The sequence below is a fragment of the Centrocercus urophasianus genome, unplaced genomic scaffold, assembly GCF_019232065.1.
Source record: "Centrocercus urophasianus isolate 14NV4802_14NV808 unplaced genomic scaffold, USGS_Curo_1.0 seq_10, whole genome shotgun sequence".
Classification (NCBI taxonomy): domain Eukaryota; kingdom Metazoa; phylum Chordata; class Aves; order Galliformes; family Phasianidae; genus Centrocercus; species Centrocercus urophasianus.
The window spans coordinates 6044289-6062344 of NW_024884142.1; the positions used below are offsets into that span (position 1 = coordinate 6044289).

Here is an 18056-nt window from a genome sequence, read left to right on the forward strand (position 1 = left end):
GGCTCCCTGCAACTGGTTTTGAACGGTTTGAACGAACTTAACAAACAGACCCTGCATATGGGTCTTGGATTCCCCCTTCTCTTGAGGGAGTGAGTGTTAAAGTCTTATCACACTGAAATGCTGGTGTGTACTTTCTATGCTTCTAAAGCTTTGTGCACAGTAGTTTTGGCTTTCTTCTGCATACCTTCAGGGCTTTTTACTCAGTATCTGCATCACCTTCTCTTGCCCCTTGTTTGTGGTTTATTTGTAGCTTTTGTTTGGTTCACTCCCGTTTCCAATCAGAAATAAGCTTTCCCCCTGTGATTTATTTGCAAAGAAGAATCTATCTCCTTCTCTGCACTGTGTTCTCTGGAGAGAAAAATGGCTTGTATGGTGTCATATGGACTTTAGAAATAACCTTTGTAGATTTTTGAGATTTTAAGGCGAATGGTTTAAAGAAAAAACTGGTTGGTTGGTTGGTTGGATGGTGAAAACAGGTCTTTCTGAATATCTCTCAAGGGTAGAATGGGGAGAGATTTCATTTCCTTCACTGAAAACAAAAAAGACAAGGCTAGTGCTGTGCTAAACTTCATTTTCACTGCATTTGCTCATACTGAATTTACAAACAAAAGCAGAGATAGTTATTACTGAATGTTTTAGTCAAATTTCTGTAATGATAGCTTAAATGCGGGAGATGCATTTTATATTCTTAGTAGGGAATTGGCAACAGTATTAAGATGTGACAGGCACAGCAGCTAGAGGACCACCTGTATTTGAGATTTGATTCTTAGTGTTGGTAACTTAAATGACAGTTTTAAAATGTGAAGTGACAATCTATTGAGCATCTCACTATCTCGTTCTGCAGTTCCATCAACCTGACAAGCTGTTTACTGAGCCAGCATTGCCTGCTTTGTCAAAGGATAGATTAGTCTCTGTAGATATCAATGCCTGGGTGTTAAATATGAAAGTTTTAGCAGCCACCCAACATCTAAATTCAAGCAGCAATGGGATTGTTACTGATGGCTAAGTGGAAGTAGATGTTTAACCCTTATAAAAATCTGTGATCTGTAGCACTGACTGCTTATCTGAAAGGGTTTTATATTTTAGGCATATTTTAAGCTTCTAAGTTCTGTATCAGTTCCTATTTCTTAGCACTCTTTCCATGCAACTGGATTTGTGAAGAGAGAATTGCCTTCAGTAAGCATTCACTATTCCTTGAGAAACTAGAGCACAGAGTATAGCACTCTAGGTACTTCAGAACATAATTGGAGAATGCTTAAGAATTATTTCTGTTAGGAAAATAATAATGATTTGCTTAATTTAATTATGCCTTCCTTTTTGAATAATAACATAATTTATGCTTGACTTTAAGCAGAGCTCTCTGTAGTTGCAAACCACTGTACAGTGTGAGAGCAGTGAGTAGATTACTTGGTATTGTTATTTCTATGGCATAGCTAGAAAAATAAAGCAGACACAGAAATAAAAGTAACATTAAAAAGCCAAAAACATACTCAAAAGCATGCAAAAAAAAAAATCTCAAAAATACATATTACTGATGTGTTAGACATTAGAGAGTGTAGAAAAATGAGGTTGCTAAATGCGTTCTCTAAACAGATCATTTAAACCTTTCAGGATTCATTTATAAATAAATTCAATTACTTGGAGTTTTGTTAGCTGTATTGTAGTGTTCTTCCTTTATAGAGGTTGTTTTTCACTCTTCCATGCCACAGATGTCAGTTGTCTTTTTACCTTTATTCTGACCCCCGTTTCTTTTTCCTGACAATATTTTGCAGGATGGAATTTTCAAGATGAATCTTTCCCCTGATGGAGCTCTTCTGGCAGCTATTCATTTCTCAGGGAAACTAACAATCTGGTCTATTCCATCTCTCAGACAACAAGGAGAATGGGACCAAACTGACCAGGTATGAGCGTTGTACAGCTCTGTACTTTAATCCTCTATGGATTTGTTTGCTGAGGAGATAAAGAGAATTTCATTGAGATGTGCTTTAACTATTAGTTAGCAATAATTTTTCTATTGAAACTTGGTAACTTAAACTTGAGTTCATTACATTATAGCTGGTTCTTAAAGTTTAATGAGATATATTGTTACCAGGTAGGTAACTAGTACAGGTGGATTGAACTGCTGTTTTTAAATATGAATGGAGGCCAACATGGGGAACTTGAAATGGTTGAAACCAAACTTTACTGTGTTCATTTTTTTTCCTTCCTTCTACAAGATAACAATAGAATAATTTGACTGTCAGAATGGTGTCAGTAAGTCACGTGTTAGAGAAATCGTTTGCAAAACTAAGTTTGGGACCTCACGTTAGGAAGTGCCAGACTTGTACACTGAAAACTTGAAAACTTGTGCTTTACTGGTATGAATTTAAGCATGGAGAATTAGGAATCAAATCATTTTCAAAGAAGATCCTTAATAACTATGTTATTTGAGTAAAGGCAACACTTTCTTTCAAGAAAAATATGTCTTCTTGTAGTTTTGAAAAGAGACAGACCTGAAATGATGCACACTAGTATGTGAAATATTCTGGTTTTAGTCCATATGTCTTAGGAATCAAGAATTAATGTGAAAGGCTTTTCATCTGAAGGTGTGTTATAACTTACAAGATGTGAACTGATGTTGTGTAACCAGTGAAATGGGATCTTTGGTCACATTCAATGTCTGCTATGCAGTGTTTATCTCAGGTTATTTTAGTGCATGTAAGTGTGTTTCTTATTAGAAAATAGTTATAAAATTGAATTTCTCCTTAGCAGTAAACAATTGTGTTTTAATGCATCTGTTGATATAATAAATTCTCATGTCACCATGAAATATTTGCAGTTTCTGACTTCTGCATGGTAAACATATGCATAAAGTATTGACTCCATTGAAAATTCGATATAGGTCCATTCAAAATAAATGTAGGTCACTCCTAAAGCAATACCTCCTACTTATTTCCATGAAAACTTCGTGAGTTACAAAGAGCACAGAAAAACTTCTTGATAGAGCGGGTTCTCAGCAACAAATGCCGTGCATTTTTGTCAGTGATGAGCCCGCATGCTGTCCTCATAATCTGCACCAGTAAAGATGGCCCACTGACTCTTGCCACTGCTGAAAGGCACCACCCACCACCTCACCATGCTCACATCCACTATTTGATCTCCGTAAACATCAGCATGCATTGATGAATGTCAACAGTGCACTTTTTTTCGCATGGAGGAATTCAGTGGCACACCTTTGCTTTCTATACGCTTTTGTGTCAAATGCCGTTTTGTCTGTTGTCCCTCTGCTGCCATCTGTTACGTGGCAACAATATTTGTGTGGAATATTGTCAGGGAGGTTCAAACTATTGCCACATCACCAACATCTACTTCTGACATTGTGGACCAACATAACAAAATAGGAGGCATTACTTTCAGAACATCCCTTGTAAATATATTTTCTCCACTTATTATAGAATATTTTAAATTCTTCAGTTTCATTATGCAGTAAGTTATGTAAGCTCCAAAGCAGAACACTTCTCAATAATAGATGTAGGCACAGGTTTCTATAATAAGGAGGGAGAGAGCATGGAAAAATGTTTTCAGGCTGTCCAGAGTGGTGGTGGATGCTCAGTCTCTGAAGACATCTTAGGTCAGGCTGTGTGGAGTTTTCATCAGCCTGGTCTAGCTGTAGGTGTCCCTGTTCATTGCAGGGGAGTGTGATGAATCTTAGAATAGATGATCTTTAAAGGTCCCTTCCAACTCGAAATGAAGGCAGACTTTTTCCTTTGGGTATTATTATGGCAGAGAGGTTAATTGAATGGTGTCAAGAAAAATTACAAAAATAAAAGGCCAGGAACTTTTGACTATATGAAAGGTGTAAGCCTATTAAATAGCTGAGTGATAATGGTTGATTGGGTGCTGCTTTTTGTTCTGCCAGCAAGCAGGGAAACTGTTGGCTTGCAAACTTGGTAGTGTTGTATAGTTTATGAAGGTTGATAAAGCTGGCATAGGGTCCGGACCACCAGTCTGGAAGTGGAATTGTTCAGTCTTGAGGAGGCTCAGGGGAGGCTTTACAGCTCTTTACAAATACCTGGAAGGAGGTTGTGGCAGGGTGGGAGTTGGCCTCTTCTCCCAGGTAACTGTTGATAGGACTAGAGGAAATGGCCTCAAGCTGTGCCAGGAGAAGCCCAGATTTGATATTAGGAAGAATTTACTGTCAGAAAGAGTGGTTAGATGTTAGAACTCGTGCTCGGGGAAATGGTGGAGTCACTACCCTGAAGGTGTTTAAAGAAGGGATAGATATAATTCTTAGGGATGTGGATAATGGGTAATATTGGAGGTAGGTGGGCAGTTGGACTAGGTGGTCTTAGAGGTCTTTTCTAACCCTAATGATTCTAGATTCTGAATTTTGGCTACTATTGTTATGTAGGTGGGTCTGGTTAGGCAATGCTGACTGATTAAGGAAACTAGCAGTCATTTTTGTTTTTTTTCCTCTATAGCTTTGAAGGTAAGTACAATTTCATTAAAGTAAGCGTATGCTTTATTATTAGAAAAGGTTTAAATTTTTGTGGGAGTGTTTTCGCTGAAAGATGAATGGGTCAGTGATGGAGCAGATATGCAGATACGCAGATTTATATAAAGATTTGCTTGTACATTAACCTTTTCTTTTCTCTCCTCTCATGTTTATTTCTTTAGCCGGGTTATGATGAAGTCAATCCAGACTGGAAACTGTCTAGTGAGAAAAGAAAGAAAATAAAAGGTACGAGATAGAGTTGAATTGTTATTTTAAATCACTGTGTTGTTAAAAGCATTTATAGTAATATACAAATATTTGAAATAATTAATTTAACTGCTCTTAGAATAAGTTCATGATGGTGTGTGAGATTTGAATTTGTAGCATTGTATAGCTGAATGAGTGTCACAATGTGGTTTTTAAAAATCCTTTCCTAGGAATGTTCTTATAGACGTAGCCATAAATAAAAGGATATTTCAGCTGGTGTAGGACTTCCTTTATTACTAATTGTTACTTCTATGGTATGCTGAATACTCAGTAGAAGTCTCAGTTTGTGTCAGAAGCCACTAGTCTGTAGTACAATAGATAACATTTTTAGAGACCACAGCCTAAAACAGAAGGTAACCTTTACCTTTTCTGTCTATGTTTATCTAATACATCTCAGATGCTAGTGTAATTTGAAGAGCTTGCTTCCTTTTCTTCCAAAATTTTGATTTTTATGTCCTTTGTCTGGTTTTGCCTTATGTCAGCCTTTTTTCCCCAAAATTCAATCCATCACATGCATCCATTTATCTCCTGTGTACTGCATGGCTCTTCCAAGTGTGCAGACTGTTAGGTGTTCAAGATCCACTTACTGGTGCTTGAATATGTCTTTGTTATTAAAAGCTACCCGTTTCTTTGTGCTGTTTTCTTGGTGATTCAATTTTTGGGTTAAGATCTTCATGACTAACCAGCTGACTAAACACTGAAGTAGCAGAAGGGTGTTAAGCTGATCTAAGTGCTATTTGAGGAAGGTGGCTTTTTTTCAGAGAGATGGGAAATGATAATATATTAAACAAACTGAGCGAACTCTTTGTGGTGAACATTTTGTCCCAGTGTCCAGTTACCATGCAAGTTCTCTGCTTCACTATGCATTTTTTTTTTCTTGTTGGCACTTGAATATTCTTAATAACTTCATCTTGTAGACTGTCTCAGGAGTGTTGGTCACAGTTATCAGTTTTTCTCAAAAGCAGTGAAGCCTTTTTTGTTTCATCAATATAATGCTCTTGGTCAGAGAAACTTGATCAAGGATGTCCTGGGGAATATGAAGGAGGTGTTTATCAGATATCTAAAATTTGTCACATTTTATGCAAGTATATCAGTTTATTGTGAATTCTTTTCCCAAATTACATTAAAAAGTAATCAGATTAAATAAATTAAGTTGCTTTCTTCCCCCTCCAACAGCTTTAGTTAACACAGGAATGTTTTCACTAATCTAGCAGATCTAAAATACAAATTCAGTGAGCCAAGAATGTGTACAAAATAATAAATGTTTGTTAAATTAGACAGACTATCAGATGACAACTCTTAATAGTTGAAGCCACTTCAGTTCTTATCTAGTGTTTAAAATTGCCTTTCCTTATATAGTGCTTTCTTATTTCTTTATTTCAGATAAAGAATCCTATTACCCGTTGATAGATGTAAATTGGTGGGCAGACAATTCTGTGATCCTGGCTCGTTGCTCTGGTGCATTGACTGTGTCATCAGTCAAGACATTAAGAAACTTGCTGGGGAGGTCATGTGAGTGGTTTGAGAGTTCTCCTCAGGTCACTTCAGCTCATGATGGAGGATTTCTAAGTCTGGAGGTGAGGAATGCACATAAGCAAATACAAGGAATGCAGTAGAAAGTGTTTTGTTTTCTGTTCTGTATGTTGCACGCATATATATGTTTATTAATAAGGAAAGTGATTCTTCCTTATCTCTAGGCAGGCAATTCTGAACCTCCTGCAATTCAGATGTCTTTATAAAAATCTTAATTGCCAAGTAATTTGGCTATTACACTTAACAAGTAATTGCCAGGTGTAGATGCAAAACTTCTGGAAGCCTGAGTCTGAATTAAAGAATCTTTCTGCAGGAAACAGTTTGTGTCAGCTCACTTTTTTTTTTAACTGCTTTGCTGGTGCATTTGAAAAATACTGCAAGCATCCTTCTCATTTTGAAACAGATGCTTCTTGCAGAGAGAGTATGTTTAAGAGAAGCAAGGAGCAGATTAAAGTTGGCCAGGCCTTCGGAGGGATCTATTTTTTACTCAACTTAGTAGGGTTCTAGACAGGAGTAGAATATAACTTTGGTAATGAAGTAGACAGTGTAAGAAGGCTTACACTGGAATAGATCTTAAACAACTTAAAAGTTAAACATTTATCAAAGTAGATGAGAACATACCAAAGCTTTTTGTACATATTTCAGGAAAGTTTTGTTATTTAAGAAATAAAATAGAGCCAGAGACCGACATGTTACAGCCTATGGAAGAACAGTTTGAAAATACATCTGCGTTGAACAGAAATCCATAATTTGCTTAGATAATAGTTGAAAACATTGTTACACTCTGCAGTAAGCTGTATAGTTATACTGAGATATATTTAATGTCCGTAAGTCTGTACTGTCTGTAGGTGTTACAGAGCTGAGTGTATCTAGTATAACAGTGGACTACTGCTAAGAAGCCTTTGCCATTGCTTTATTAAGAAAGTGATTAAACCTCAAATCTGGAAGACAGACTCAGCCAGGGCTTGTGGAGGGTATTAATCAAGCTGAGAAGTACAGGGTTTAAAAGAGAAAATGTTGATTTTTGAAATTTGAAGTACTAGAAGTGGACATGTACTTCTTTATCATGAAGATATACTAGGTAGAAACTTTCTATTTTACCCTTAAGAATTGTCTTCTGTGCAGTGTGAAATAAAACTAGTTCCAAAAAGATTACGCTTGGAGAGTAGACCTGGTGATGAAGATGAGGGGGAAGATGATTCTGACTCAGATGATGAAAATTCTGCTAAGGATAGATACTTCAGCTACCTGAAGCAAGGCCTGTACTTTGTGACAGAAATGGAACGATTTGCTCCTCCACGGAAACGCCCGCGTACTATTACAAAGAATTTCCGCCTTGTTAGCTTGAGGTCCACAACTCCAGAGGAACTTTACCAGAGAAAAGTGAGTATAAAAGGGAAGATTCCATCTCTGGTTATGAGCTTTAATTGAACAGATTTTTTTAGAGACTTGCTATGTTAACACTAGGCATATATTTCATAGATGGCAGTGCTTTGTTACCTAATGTAAGTTAGGTAAAGCCAGCATTATAGTAATTAAAATAATAGGTTGTTTGCTGGTCATCATGTTTCATTAGTGTGACCAGACTCGTGCTGATGTGAGTGTTCACAAACAGTGAATGAATGGATGGATATAATGAATTAAGTTAATTTAGCCTATTAGAAAGTAGCCTTGTGACTCTTATCACAGAAGAGATGCTTCTTTATTTTGAAGAGTACTCTAGGCAGTACTTTGTTTAGGACACTTCAGTTGTTCTAATGGTAAGCCAAAACTATAGCTATTAGAGTTTCCGGGGGGTACTTACATCGTAGTGATTGCCTAAATAATTTCTTTCTTTTTTACTGAGAAGTTTGTGTTTTTCTAGAGGTTTCTACCAGATATGGGTTAAGAGTTCTACATATTCTTATCTTACATGGTTTGCTTTCCTACCTGCATAAGCACACCTAGAGTAGTTATCCCTCTTACCTGTTTTAACACAGAGAATTAATCACTGATTGTTCAATGTTGACTTTCATTTTCACATGTTTGCTATTTAGATTGATAATGAAGAATATGAGGAGGCTCTCTCTTTGGCTCAAGCATATGGCCTTGATTCTGATCTTGTATATCAAAGGCAATGGAGGAAGTCAGCTGTTAATGTTGCTTCAATTCAAGACTATTTGGTGGGTTTGTTTTTGTGACTTTAGCCTTTTTTTTTTTTTTTTTTTTTTTTTTAAAGAATGGCTGTGTAATCTTCACAGAAATCTTCATTGTGTTCTAATATATGCAGCATAAATTGGAGGCAGTTCAGAGAATTGTCCTGTGAATATCTATTGTTTGTCATGTGGGAGAGAGTGATCTTGTTAATATAACTGAAGGCCTGATCCAGAGACCTTAGAACTTGCTTTTATCTGAAATTAGAAAATATCTCCAAGGAGAAATTTCCATCAGTGTAGTTTCTCTGGTGTAATTTCTTCTCCACATGCAGCACTAGATCGTTTCCTGGCAAATAAATCATAACTGAAAATATATTGTATTTAAGAAATTTCCAGGTATTGTAGAAAGTTATTTGGAAAGGTTAAGTTGGTATCCGTAGAAAAGGTTGAATAATGAAACTTGCATTAAATTGAGCCTGTAACGGAGCTCTTCTGTAGAATCCACATAGTTTTTTTTGTTTGTTTTGGTGTGAGAGAAGATAATCCAGCAGACAATCTCAACCAAAAATCAACCAATAAATCCAATAATATTTTGTGACCTTGCTTTTTCCTTTCCGTCACAGAATCTCATAGACATGTGAAGAGACCAGTGCTGTTGTGGAATACATTGAATCTATGATACCTTTAGCTCCAAAACATTATATTTCTTATAGTATAATCAGCAAAGATACTAATTAGAGAACAGAAGTAGTAATTTCTTGTTGCTGAAAGTCATCTGGCATTTGTGCATTAGCATTGCAATGAGTCTTTCCTTCATTATATTAACATTATGAACAAAGTAAAATTTGTGTACTGATAAATAAAACTGTAGATGACCATTTGTGGGGTATCTTTTATTTGTTCACACTGACAGTCATCGGATTAACTTGACATTTTCTAGGTGGTGGAGGCAAATTAAGAGATTTTAACAACTCTGGTTTCATTGCTTTGGATTGAAATGGGGGCAGAGTGGCTGGAAGTCTATGTGGAAGAAAAGTGTATGGGGCTGTTAGTCAACAGCCAGCTGAACATGAGCCAACAGTGTGGCCAAGAAGGCCAGTGGCATCCTGGCTTTATATAAGAAATAGTGTAGTCAGCAGAACCAGGGAGGTGATAGTTGCTATTGACTTAAAGCTGGTGAGGCTGCACCTCGAGTACTATGATAACTGCCCAGGAAACTGGAGTTACCGTTCCTGGAAGTGTAGAAAAGGGTAGATTTGGCACTGAGAAACATGGTTTAGTGGTCTGGTGCTTGTGGGTAGCTGTTGGACTAGATGATCTTGGAGGTCTTTTCCAACCTTAATGATTCTAAGATTCAATGAAACGTGTAACAATGAATCTATGCTCTTGTTCTTGGACAGAGCAAAATTAAGAAGCGTGCGTGGGTTCTTCATGAGTGTTTGGAGAGAGTTCCAGAAAATGTGGATGCTGCTAAGAAGTTGCTTCAGTATGGCTTGAAAGGCACAGACCTGGAAGCTCTTGTGGCCATAGGAAAAGGAGAAGATGGTGGCAGGTTTGGCAAGAGTGTTATATTTTCTTTTTATTTATTTATTTTTGTTTAAATCAACTAATAAAGTAATGAAATGTAATATAATATATGAATAATGAAAATATTGATAAGCTAATGAAGAACGTAAGAAGAGTTGTAGTGCTGTGAAACAGAGTACTTAAAGATGCCCACAAGCTGCCTGTTTACATTTTACAAAGTGCTTTTGTACTGATCTTTCTGTTTTCTCTGCATGTCTATGTTTTGCGTCATGGAGAACTTACAATGTCATGATTTTTCTTTTAGGTTGTTTCTTCTGCCTCTCCTGATAGCTGCTGCTGCTCCTACAAGGATATTTTATTGTATTTATCTTAGTTGTAGCGATGTTTTGTTACTCATTTGAGGAGGGGAGCAGAGCAAAATACAGGGGGTCAGAAATGCATGCAGAGACGGTCATCATTCAGTTCCTGGTGGTGGAGTAGGATGTTCTTTATCCAGTCATCTATTACAATTGTATGCTATAGAAATGCTGCCAATTCCTCTGCTACCTGTGGAGTTTAGAAATATTTAACAGTCAACATTGTTTTTATTTTTTTTTTTAAGGAGGGTAGGGAGGAGGTGCTGCCTTTTGTTGACTTGTGCTGCGTGTCTGCTCCTTATTGCAGAGAATTCAATAGTATAATTTTCTATGGAAGTTGAAATTTTTATTTAAGACTTCAATAGAAAACTCTGTTGACATATTCAGTAGTTATTTCTTTCATCTTTTGGTTGTTTTGATCAGCATTGAGTTGGTTTTTGTTTTTGTCCTCCAGGTTTATCTTACCAGGGGAAGCAGACGTTGGTATTCCCTATGAAAACTTCTTGTCACCAGATGAAGAAACAGATGCTAAAAAAGAAAAAGAGGCCAGGAAGCATCAAGAACTGCTATTATCATTAAACTTCTCAAAGTAAATGCAACATTAACTATGTTTTATTCAGAATTACAAGATTATTATAAGTACGGAGTTATAAGAGTGTAGTTACTTTCATGTATGTTATTCCTAATAGAAAAGTGGAGGAGATTTTAAATCGGTATTATACTATGTCCAAGTTCTCAGCTTATTAATTTCTCAAGATATTTTAGTTGTTCAAATATGTAATTATTGTCATCATTTATATATGATGCAATGTCAGTTGTAAATGTGAAAGCATCTGTTTTGGAAACAGGCTAACACTGGAACAAAAAGAACTGTGCAGGAGCAGACTGAAGTTGTTAACTTATCTTGATCGCCTTGAAACTTACGAGGTGAGAAACTTGATAATGGCTTAAGCTCTTTTCGAGTTCCCATTACATAGGTAGTCCTGTAACTTTTTTTTTTTTGTCACATCATCATATTTTTTGTTATATGTTGTAGTATTAATGTTTATAGTCTCCTTGAAATATAGCAGTCTCTCACTTGAGAAATGTGAGCTGCTTTCTGTTCAAGCTACTATATTTTTCCTGCTTCAAGGTTGCAGATGGCTAGCTTTTAACTCTGAGAGGCATAGCTGGGCAGAAGCCTGCTTTGAACATACGGTGTCCATTTGCCAGCAAAGCAACCTATTTTCCCCTTTTTCAGGAATAGTTATGTGTAGTTGAAAGTGTATTCAGAGGGTTTGGCATTTACACACGAGTGTGTCATTAAAGTAAAGTGTCGGGAAATCTGATGCATCTTGAATAAAAGAACAATTTTGAGCATAGGAAATAATATACAAAAACATGAGATGTAGAATGTGGTGTAGGATCACTTGCTTTGAAACTACGTCAGTGAGCCTAAATAAGAAGTCAGTCTAATTCAGATTCTCTATCAGATCTCTTTTTTTGAGTTACAGCAATGAAACTTCTTGAAATGGGAATCTGTATTTTTTCTTTTTTTTAATTCAACTTTGCAGTTGGTAGTACATAGGTTGATTTTTACTACATTCCCTTGTAACTAATGTTGTATAAACTTTAATTAGAATAGAGCAGAGAATTGTCTTAGCTTATCAATCGCAAATGTATCTTCTTCCATACTGGGATGAATTAAAACCAACAATAAAGTAGTCAAAAACAAACAAACAAACAAAAAAGCCTCCACCATGTTTTTTCCAGGTATAATTTATGTTTATCCATGGTATGAAGCATATGGTTTTGGATGCTGTTGTGAATCTTGTATAAAATCTGGTCTGTAATTTTTTAAAAATTTTCTTTTATTTTTTTGTAGGAAATCCTTGGTGGTCCTCATTCAGCTGAACAGCACTATGATGGTGAATTCTTCAAGAAGTTCAGAAATCAAAATATTGTGCTTTCAGCAAGAACTTATGCTCGGGTATTAGTGTTTTGTTAATTTTTTTCATTATTGCTGCCTTTGCTTAGGTATGTTTTTGTTCTGTTGAACATAGTTGAATCCCAGTGGAAGTTTAAGTGGAAGATGTATTTGTTTGATTGTAAATAAGTAAATGCAGGGACCTTGAACAAATTTTCTTTATTGCTGAAGAAAATTTTGAGGTTAAGTGTTTGTTACAGGACCCAAACTGGCATTACTTTCAGTGTTCCCATCTATATCAGTTTTCTGCAGTGTTTGCTTTTTGTCTTTAGGAAAGCAATGTTAGAGCCCTGGAAATCTTGTTTACGTTCCATGGATCAGCTTTACTTCCACACAGACAGGCGATTCTCTCCAATTTTCCAGAGACTACTTCACCACATGAATATGCTTTCTTGCTGCCTGAGGCTTGGTAAGAATGCATTAGTGGATATTAAATTTTGTTGTTGTTGTTTTCAGTTTTGTCTTCATTTTCTGAACAAATCCTCATTTGCTGTTTTACTTTGTGCCATTTGTAAAAGCTTTTTGTCTTTCTGGATTGTCTAATGGGAAGTAAGGAATTTATATGTTCTTGTCTCCATTACCTGTAAGCATGGACTCTTGACCTGCAGCTTCAGACCCAAATTTTCATTGGTGTGCATAGAAGTCTGTAAGTGTGTTTTAAGAACAGGCAAAATTAAGAGTAAAAAATATAAGTGTTCTGTTTTTTTCCTGGATGGAATGTAAATATTGTATTGTTCTGAATTTGTTTTTAAATACTATTTAATCCTTAAGCAGTCAATAACTTCAAAATAATGATTTTTCTTGTCACAGACTCTTAACTCTCACAAAGGAAGAATTAGGAAAGGGCTTAAATCCCAACTTTCCTTTGAGTATAAAATGTAGTTAACTGTCAATCTCCTGTTGACTATTAATATAAACCTTCACAGGAGAGTCTTGAGCGCCATACTACTGTTCTCAGTCTTATTTAAAAGAAATTTTTGCTTCTTGGTTGTTTCTTTCAAATGCTTCAGTTGCAGAATTAGTTTTGAAGTATGTTAATCTGGTAGTGAAGATGTGAAGTTAAGGTTTAAGAGCTTCTGTCTGCTGCTGAAAAATGGAAGTATATAGTTTGAATCTTTTTCTTTGGCAGAATGGAGAGACCTTCCCTGTGCTGTGATCAGTAGATATGTGCAAGTTCATGCTTTTCTGCAAGTTTCAGAGTAGATGATACCATATCTTTGGAATGTTTGTCTCTGGACAATTGTGAAATGTGACTAAGGGCAAATAGGATGTGCATGGAAAATACATAAAATTGTATTGAGCAATCTGATCTAACGTCTTTGTGAAATTGTAATCGCTGTTTCGAAACTGATTATTAACACAGTATCAGTAACTACATCTTTTTATTCATGTAATACAATGGAGCATCTACTAATGAAAATATCTGTCAGTGAGTATAATTTACTACGACTATTTCTTATTAGTTTTAGAAAGTGTCTTTTGAAAAGCGATCAGTTTTTTCTTGCAGATAATGTCAGCTTCTGAGAATTTTCAGTTCAGGTGAATGAAAATTAATGCGTGTGAATCAAAGAGAGTTTGAGTTCTTGGTCATTTTAGTATGAGTTTATTGGGTCTTCTTATTTCTTCCATTTATTTATTTATTTTTTTTAAGTGGGAAATTAGTATAAACAGAATGACTGCTTATCTGTAGACATGTATTTGTTATGATTTCCAATTGAGAAGAGTGTGTTATTTAGCTTTACTGTTCTAGAGTATGCAGATACAGTTTGACTTAAATGAACTGATTGAACTAATTTGTGTTACTATTTATTGAACTATTTCATTCCTAGTTAGTATTAAAAACTTTCAAGTGTTGACTGTAATAAACACCTGAACAAAAGGGAAACATTGTGAAATGGAAGAAGAGGAAAAATTAAGTTCTGCTGATAGTTGCCCATATCTTCTGTGGTTTTCGAGCACTTCAATAGATTCAAGGATGGAGTTCTCTGAGGTGACTCCAGTCCTTTTGGAAATTTACTGCTTTGCTCCATGTTCCTCTAGTTAGTTACTGCTATTTCTATGGGAATTTCGATGAGGAAGAGCTTGAGATTAAATAGAAGGTGCTGTTGTGCTTTTGTGGAACAGGGGAAGTGGGAAAAATAGACACCTCCAACTATTGTTACGTAAAAAGCACTGGTACACAATTGTTTGCTGTAAAGCACCGCCAACATGAATGCACATAGAGTCCTGCATCTGAAAAATGTCAATACCTGGGGAAAATGTTTTTGTAAAGGTTGCATCATTACTGTCATTTCATTTTGTCTCAAGCTAGAGACAGTGAACTTAAATAAAGTGATGCCTGTTTTGCTAGTGCATGTTATATGCAGTCTTAAACAGTAGTTTTTCCTGTTACTAGCACATTGTCTACATTAGGATGGCACTTGGAGTCTGGTGTCCCAAAAACTTTGAGGTACAAAAATTGATGTATTGAAGAAGAAAAAAAGTAGTAGATGATGGTATTTACTTGTGCATTTTTGCAGAATTTTGATCATAATGTATTCTTACTCCTTCCATTTGTCACAATTATTTGTCAGCTTCTTTTATAGTGATGATTCCTGAGTCTGTGCCGGGTCATTGGTATTTATTCCTGCTCCTTCTCAAAGGTCCATTAGGTACATGGTCTATATCTTTTAAGACAACTAGAGTGAACATCATAGAAGTTTAGGTATTTAGAGGAGTTGATCTCTCTTTTAAAAATGACAATTAACATTCCTAGTTTATTTTATTATTCCTAGTTAAGATTGTTTCCCTCAGGTTTTTAAAGATGATCTCAGAGGAAAATAATGCTTTACCACCATTCTAAGTACATAACCAGTCTTCTTCCTTTTCTTTTAATTTCCTGACATTTAACTTTTATATTGCAGCATTACAGTTCACCCTTTAAACACAGAATTTGGGAAGTTGAAGTCTGAGGTTTCCTCATCATCTGTAACTTTGTATATCACAGCAGTAGGGAAAAACCTTCGCTTCAAAACAATGACTTCTGTATACTTCTGTTTTTTTTTTTCCCTTTAACTTATTTTTGAGTACTGGTTTTCAGTCATGACTTCTGCATTTCTTATATATATGCATTGCTCCACACTTGGGAAAAGAAAAAAGCACGCAACAGTTCTGCATTAGAGAGTCAGTGTAATTGATAGTAATTTCAAGTATGAGTTTAAAAATCACTAATCTAATCTTCAACTGAAAATTAGAAAAGCAGGTTTTGAGGGGAAGATTACATTTTCATGACTCCACATGTTCATGCTTCTCTCTGCATTGATTTCTAGTAGGAAAAGAGAAGATTCTTGTGGTGTATGTAAAAGGTAGATTGGAGGAAAAGAAGTTCTTAAAACTGGCCTTTGTAGGGATCTGGGCAGCTGCAGGATTGGCTGAATTTGGCCAAAGGGATGCTGCAGAAGGTGAGCTGGTTGAAGTATTGTGATATTACTCTTGAGAAGATTTTGAGGATGCAAGAGAGAATTTGAAGCTATGAAGAGGCCATGGAGAACATTTGACAAGAACTGTTGACAAGGAAGGTGGGAAGTTTGTGAGGAACTGCTATACCTGAGCAGAGCTGCCGTTCAGAGTGACCTGAACAGCCTGAAGGAAATGCAGAGTTCTGTTCCTGTGAGAGAAGAAACTTTTGGAACAGTAAAAGCTGGAGACTGACAGAAGAGAAGCTCTGCTGAAAAGGACCAGGAGGTCCTGGTGAGCACAAGCAAGTCATGAGCCAGCAGCATGTCCTGGAAGCTAAGGCCAGCAGCAGCCTGGCCTGCATTAATAGGAGCATACCCAGAAGATGGAGCAGGCACTGTGCTCACTCAGCTGCATCTAGGATATGGGACAACTAGGAAATATTTTGATGAAGCATTGTGAGGTTAGCAGATGACCATCAAGATGTCTAGAGATCAGAGCATTTTTAAAAGGCTGAGGGGACTGGGTGTTTTCATTGAGGAGAAGGTTTTGGGAGTACCCAGCAGCAATTTTCTCAAATCTTTCTGTAGAGCATGAGCTGAACTGCAATTCTGTTGTTTGCTGTGTTAACTTGTTTTTCTTTCTGCAGTGTTTATGCCTAGCTTATCCTGTCTTTGTTTACCATGTCAGTCTACTGCATGCGTGTCCCTGAATTGTACCTTGGCTTGCCTTCTGTGTTATTTTCTGAAATTATTTTGCTGATCTGGACTTGCTTGTAGCTTTTATGTGGAATTAAGTACAAAATTTCTTCCACAAACGTTCATTACACTTTTATAAGTGCACTTTTTTTAAATGTACATTTTTTTATAAATGTATTTTCACAGTGTGGTGGCAAGACTGGGAGCTTGTCAATGTCTTTAAGGTAGGCCATTTAGATTTTGTGAAAGCTGTGGCCTTACAATTTCATTATATACAGAAAGAAAAAAAACACAGCAGTCTCCTAAAATGTGACTGAATAGTGTTGATTGGCATTTCTGTTGTGTAGGTTATTCTGTCCAGCTAATTTAAGTGTAAAAAATTTCTTTTCAGGTTACAAGAAAATAACTATATCATTAAAAAGTAGTTTGATTTGTTTATGCAGAATCAGAAAGTAGATTCTTCTCCGGTTGCTGAGTTGATTTGAAAGGCCTGTCATTGAAGTGTGCTCAGCAGGTGTTCTGAAACACAGTCAACTATGGTAGCCAAAAGCTGCTGGGATACCTTTTTCACTATTCAGTGTGTCTCAGTTCTCCAAAAATGGTTCTTTTGGCAGTTTATTTTGGGCACCAGCTGTACTCCACTGCTGGTGAATTTCATGTCTTACAGCCATTTATGGGAAATGAATCTCTCCTTTCCACTTCTTTAAAATGTGTCGTATGGTAAATGTAATAATTGGAAACCTTAAATATATGTATTCAGTTCTATAGTTGCTGTTACTAAATTTGTTACTGAACTAACCCAGATTTTCATGTAGTATGGAAAGTGCAGGTGCATATGTCATGTCTGTTCCTGGGATGTGTTCCTGATGGCATTTCATCCTCAGTTACAGAATTGTAACATCATAGAACTGTTTCAGAGACATAAGGACCGCAGAGCAACAGAAACAAAAATTGATTTTCTCATTGCACCGTGGCATGCACCAGGTCCAGTAGCTGCCATCAGGTGAGGGAAGGTGTTCTGCTATGCTCTGTGCTGTGCGACCTCACTGCCAGCACTGGGTGCAGGTTTGGGCGCTGTGGTTTAAGGACGTCAAGCTATTTGAGAGCATCCTTTTTTTTTTTTTTTTTCTTTTTTTTTTTTTCTCTGGATTATGAGCAATGGTTTAAAAAAAATAGTAATAATTAAAAAAAAAAAAAAAAAAAAAAAAAAGGAAGGCTCCTGTTCAATCTGGGGAAAAGGAGGCTGAAGGGAGGCCTTATTGCTCTCTTCCTATATCTGAACGGTGCTTGCAGAGAAAGCGAGACTGGTTTCTTCTCACTGGTGACAGGTGACAGGATGAGGGGAAATGGCCTCAAGTTGCATCAGGGTAAGTTTAGGTTGGATATCAGGAAAAACTTCTTTACAGATAGGGTTGTTAAGCACTGGAATAGGCTCCCCAGGGAGGCGGTTGAGTCACCATCCCTGTATGTGTTTAAAAACCGTTTGGATGTGGTGCTCAGGGATATGGTTTAGTGGAGGGTTGTTGGAGTTAGGGTAGTATGGCTGGGTTGTGGTTGGACTTGATGATCCTTAAGGTCTTTTCCAACGTAAGCGATTCTATGATTCTGTGATTCTACTCCCCATGTATTTTTAGGAAAATAAAAAACATGTTTTTCAGTAAAAAA

The 18056-nt window shown here is 36.5% G+C and overlaps 1 protein-coding gene across 2 annotated transcripts in view; it reads left to right on the forward strand.

Moving 5' to 3' along the window:
* The window catches only part of NBAS (NBAS subunit of NRZ tethering complex), a 160150-nt gene that overhangs the window by 19125 nt on the left and 122969 nt on the right, over nt 1-18056 (forward strand). For both annotated transcript variants that reach the window (XM_042823108.1, XM_042823195.1), the window contains exons 12-21: nt 1773-1901; nt 4657-4720; nt 6125-6318; nt 7400-7657; nt 8311-8436; nt 9810-9961; nt 10747-10881; nt 11141-11219; nt 12157-12261; nt 12531-12667. In XM_042823108.1, the coding sequence (XP_042679042.1) occupies nt 1773-1901; nt 4657-4720; nt 6125-6318; nt 7400-7657; nt 8311-8436; nt 9810-9961; nt 10747-10881; nt 11141-11219; nt 12157-12261; nt 12531-12667 (1379 nt within the window). The remainder of the gene's footprint in view (nt 1-1772; nt 1902-4656; nt 4721-6124; nt 6319-7399; nt 7658-8310; nt 8437-9809; nt 9962-10746; nt 10882-11140; nt 11220-12156; nt 12262-12530; nt 12668-18056) is intronic.